This window comes from Phaseolus vulgaris, chromosome 10 (assembly GCF_000499845.2).
Source record: "Phaseolus vulgaris cultivar G19833 chromosome 10, P. vulgaris v2.0, whole genome shotgun sequence".
NCBI lineage: Eukaryota > Viridiplantae > Streptophyta > Magnoliopsida > Fabales > Fabaceae > Phaseolus > Phaseolus vulgaris.
In genome coordinates this window covers 16,239,786-16,244,837 of record NC_023750.2, presented here as the reverse complement: position 1 = coordinate 16,244,837, position 5,052 = coordinate 16,239,786, and the positions used below count along the sequence as shown (strand labels likewise).

Genomic DNA, 5,052 nt, shown 5'->3' with positions numbered 1-5,052 from the left:
ACCAAAGACTGATGGACAAGGTCCTTGCACCCATGCTGGGAAGGAACGTGCAGGCCTACGTAGATGACATGGTCATAACTTCACAAGAGGGAGGGTAGCACACAGTTGATCTGGAAGAACTGTTTGCAAACCACAAGTAGGCGTTCCCCTCCGCTTGTACTTTGTAACTGAGTGGGCCATTAGCTCTGTGCTGGTCCAAGAACAAGACAAAGTGCAAAAGCCCATCTACTTCGTAAGTAAGGCCTTGCAAGGCCCGGAATTGAGGTACCAGTCACTAGAGAAGGCGGCACTAGCAGTGGTGTTCTCAGCCCGAAGACTCCGCCACTATTTCCACAACTTCACAGTGGTGGTGATGACAAACCTCCCTATCCAAAAGGTACTTCAGAAGCCGGATGTAGCAGGGAGGATGGTTCGCTGGGCGGTAGAGTTGTCAGAGTTCGATATCCAATATGAACCCGTCCATCAAAGGGCAAGTCTATGCTGACTTCGTGGCAGAACTTTCACCAGGAGGAGACCCTCAAGAGGTGGAGTTAGGGTCACAATGGGTGCTCTCAGTGGATGGATCTTCCAACAAGCAAGGGGGTGGTGTTGGGATAATCTTAGAGGGTCCTAATGGAGTGCTAATCGAGCAAGCCTTACGTTTTGCCTTCAAAGCGAGCAACAACCAGGTGGAGTACAAGGCGTTGATTGTTGGGATGCTGTTGGCTAAAGAAATGGGTGCTCAGAACCTCCTGGCGAAGAGTGACTCACAGTTGGTCACAGGGCAAGTGACAGGAGAGTATCAGGAAAAGGACTCACAGATGGCCACCTACCTAAGGTACGTCGAGGTGTTGAAAAGAGCTTTCGCCGCGTTTGAGCTGGTGCGTGTCCCTAGAGAGCAGAATGCCAGAGCTGACCTGCTCGCCAAGCTGGCCAGCTCAGGCAAGGGGGGAAGGCAGAGGACTGTGATACAAGAGACCCTCAAAATGCCGTGAAAGTTTGTTGCAGACAACAGGGTGGACGTTCTTCACGTTAGTGCAACAAGAGGAAAACCAAGGAGCCATCGCTCCTTGAGTCAAGATACGGCGAGGGCACCCTGCATCAGTACTTATGCGACCTCGCCAGAAGAAGAAAAAGGTGTACAGGTGTGTGCTTTAGAAGAAGGCGACACATGGATGACCCCTTACAGGCGATACCTAGCTGACGGAATCCTCCCAACGGAGCCGGAAGAAGGGAAGAAGATTAAGAGGAACGCCGCAAGATACACATTAGTAGATGGGATATTATTCAGACACGGGTTTACGCACCCCATCTTGACGTGTGTGAGTGGCGACGAGTGCACCAGGATAATGGATGAGCTCCACGAAGGTATTTGTGGGAGCCATGTGGGAGGAAGATCCTTGGCATCCAAGGTAATACGCACAGGGTTTTTCTGGCCAACAGTAAGAGAGGATTGTGTGCGATACGCTCAGCATTGCAGCAGTGTCAGATGCACGCTGATTGGCACAAGGCGCGCCAGAGGAACTAAGATCCATATACAGCCTGTGGCCTTTTCATACTTGGGGAATTGATATCTTAGGCCCGTTCCCATTGGCGATAAGGCAGATGAAGTACTTGATCGTTGCCATCGAGTACTTCACCAAGTGGATAGAGGCCGAACCAGTGGCACAGATCACTACGCACAAGGTACAACACTTTGTTTGGAAGAACATTGTGTGTCATTTTGGGGTGCCAAGGCGTCTCATGTCAGACAATGGCACCCAGTTCGCGAGCCAACTGTTGGGGAAGCTATGTACAGAAGTAGGAATCAAGCAAGTGTTTGCATCAGTCGAACACCCCCACACAAATGGGCAGGTCGAGTCAGCAAACAGAGTTTTGTTGAGGGGTTTGAAACGCAGATTGGAGAAGGCTAAAGGGGCGTGGGCAGAAGAAGTACCAAGGATCGTATGGGCTTACCACACCACGCCTCAATCTTCCACCATGGAAACAACGTTTAGCCTGATGTATGGATCGGACGCCATGATACCAGTGGAGATCCACGAGAGCTCGCCTCGTTTCCTAGGTTTCGTGGCAGAAGAGTCCAACGAAGAAAGGAGGGTCAACCTGGACCTAATAGATGAAGCCAGAGAAGAGGCGAAAATTAAGGCTGAGGCTGTGAAGAGAAGAGTGGAGCGTCAATACAGCTCTAAGGTGAAGCTACGACAGTTCCAGGTTGGTGATCTGGTCATTAGGAAGGCTCACCCGTACGAGTTAGAAAACAAGTTGTCTCCCAAGTGGACTGGACCGTTCAGAGTAACCAAAGCTAAGGGGAATGGTTCGTATAAGTTAGAGACTTTAGATGGAGGCCCCATCCCACGTAGTTGGAATGCTGCGAATTTAAAGTTTTATTTCAGTTGAAGCTTTGTAAAGGGGACACTCTTTTTCCCTCTCGAGGGTTTTTTAACGAGGTCACCCAAATAAAGAAAAGAAAAGTTTAAGATATTCTTGCCTTAGTTTTCCCTTTCATGTAAGATCAAAGATCAAAGAAACAAAAACAAAGACGAGGCGTCAACAAGATGAGGCGTCGCCAAGTTAAGGCGTCGCAAAGATGAGGCGTCGCCAAGATGAGGCGTCGCTAAGATGAGGCGTCACCAAGATGAGGCATTGCCAAGATGAGGCGTCGCCAAGCTGAGGCGTTGCCAAGATGAGGCGTCGCTAAGATGAGGCGTTGCCAAGATGAGGCGTCGCCAAGAGTAGGTATCACCAAATAAAGGAGCGGAGGTCAGACGCAGAGCAATATAACAGGTATGTTAGTACAAGTTAAAATCCGGGAGCCTAGTCCTTGAGCAGGGGTTAAGGGATCCCTTCGGGATGCCCCCTCCTCAAGTATGAATAGCTAGCCCCAGTAACAGATGTCAGTATGAGTTAAAATCCGGGAGCCTAGTCCTTGAGCAGGGGTTAAGGGATTCTTTCAGGATGCCCCCTCCTCAAGTATGAATAACTAGCCCCAGTACCAGATGTCAGTATAAGTCAAAAATCAAGGCGTCTAGTCCTTGAGCAGGGGTTAGGGGATTCCTTCGGGACGCCCCCTCTTCAGGAATATACAGCTAGCCCCAGTGTCTGGTGTTTTAGACACCCTGAGGACGATATAACGCTGACATAGTAGGCCTCTACTCAGGTGTGGGCACCAGACGCAAAGAGATAAGGGCTAAGTTGCCTTGGTGTTTTAGACACTCCATGGACAATACGGTGCTGATTGTATAGGCCTCTCCATGGGCGTCGTCACCAGAGCGCGACTTCTGTCCCAAGTGTCTAGATACGCTGAGGACACCCAGAGCAGGTCCCTCCTCGAGTATGGGCACCCAGTACAGTTGAGATAAGCCCTCCTCGCCCTCGAGCGATGTCGAGGCCACAAGAGAACAACTAAGCCCTCTTCGCCCTTGAGCGATGTCGAGGCCAGAAAGAAAAAGATGAGACCCCTTTCGCCCCAAGCAATGGTAAAGCCAGCGATGCCCTTGGTAGTAAGCCCTTGGGGGCTCAAGAACAAGTAAGTGAAGAGTAAGAAGGAGAAGCATAAAAACACGAGTTATTAGAGACAAGAAAAATACGCGAAGATAAATTCTCCTTTGCCTTTGGGCAATGACGAGGCAGGCAACGCCTTCATGGGGAAGATTCCTCGCTGAAGGCCAAGTGAAGTTCTAAGTGAAAAGATCAGAAGAAGGGTATGCACCGCTACTCAGAAGGGAAGAATGAAAAGAGAAGGTCACGTGCTACCTAAAGAGTTAAAGACAAGGCGAAGAAGCGATACATCGAAAGTATGTGCCAGTTACGCCTTTGTTTTAGTAAAGCAAGCAGTAAAGCAGAGAAGCTAAAAGTACACGAGGATGTAGAGATAAAGCTTGAATAAACATTTAAATGAGGTTGAGTGTCAGAATTACAGAGCAAATGTTAGAAAATACAAATTTACAAATGAAGATTAATTAAGTGAAGTTCAATCCCCAAGGTCGAGGGGAACGACCTTCCCATGGACAATATGGTTGAGAGGGTTGCAGTTGGAGGTGTCAACTCCCGGGTTTTCGCAGGCGGCTTCAGGTAAGGCCTCCTTGAATCCCTCTGCAAAGATATCAACCATGTTGTCAATAAGCTTTCCTTTAGCCCACTTCAGATTTTCAATGGTGGAGTCTCGGGCTTCCCTCTCTGCAATGAGCTCTCCCTTTGCCCTCTCCAGCTCTTCGATCGTGGAGTCACCAGAGGATAGCTGCTTCTCAAGAGCTTCCTTCTCCACTTGAAGCTTGTTCAGTTCAGTCTGAAACTGATTATGCTCGGTTTGGAGAAGGTTGAGCTTTTCCATCTTTTTAGCTAGCTCCCCCTCGATCTTCTCCAGTGATTACCCCCGGGCAGCACATTGATCAGCAAGTAGTTTCTGTTGTGCCTCGGAGGTTCGCATTACCGCTTCAAGGGCGACGATCTTGGACTGAAGAGACGCTACCTGTTCAAGGAGCTCAGTGAGTCGTTTGCAGGCTTCCGCGTTGGACTGTCGGGCATCTCTCGAGGAGGCTTTGTAGACCTCCTCCTGGCACGCCCAGCTGCGGCACAAGTTCTCCTTCTCTTCCTTCAGGGCAGCCACTTCCTGTCGAGGGTTTGGAGTGCACGCGCCTTGACAGCTTTAGATTTTGCTTGGGCACGCCACTCAAGGGCCACGACCAAGAAGGCACCCAGGTAGTAAGGCATGCCCTCTGACCATGGAACCCTGGAAGGTTCACCTGGCGACAGCTTATCATTAAAGCCCCTCATCAGCTGCATGATGGGAGGGGGAATTGCTATGAGTTCTGGGGTGGTTGTTGGGGCGGTCGGCGTTGGTGTTGTTGTTGATGTTGGGATTGGTGCTGGCATTGGAGCGGATGAAGGCATAAACTTCACCACCCCTTCATCTTGGACTGTTTGGCATGGGGGAGATGTGGCGCTAGGGGGGTTGTCCCTCATGGACCCCCCGTGTGGAGGCAAAGAAGAGCGCGAGTGGACGACTCGATTGGTCCTCCTTCTCTTGTAAGCAGGCCCCACATCCGAGTCGTCATCCTCGGAAGAATAGACAAG

General features: G+C 50.3%; 1 protein-coding gene across 1 annotated transcript; it reads left to right on the top strand.

Annotated features, from left to right (window-relative positions):
* Positions 1 to 449: 449 nt before the first annotated feature.
* LOC137815594 (uncharacterized) lies at positions 450 to 974 on the top strand. The gene has a single exon (XM_068618709.1). It carries the CDS (start codon positions 450 to 452, stop codon positions 972 to 974), a length of 525 nt encoding a protein of 174 aa, XP_068474810.1.
* Positions 975 to 5,052: the final 4,078 nt, after the last annotated feature.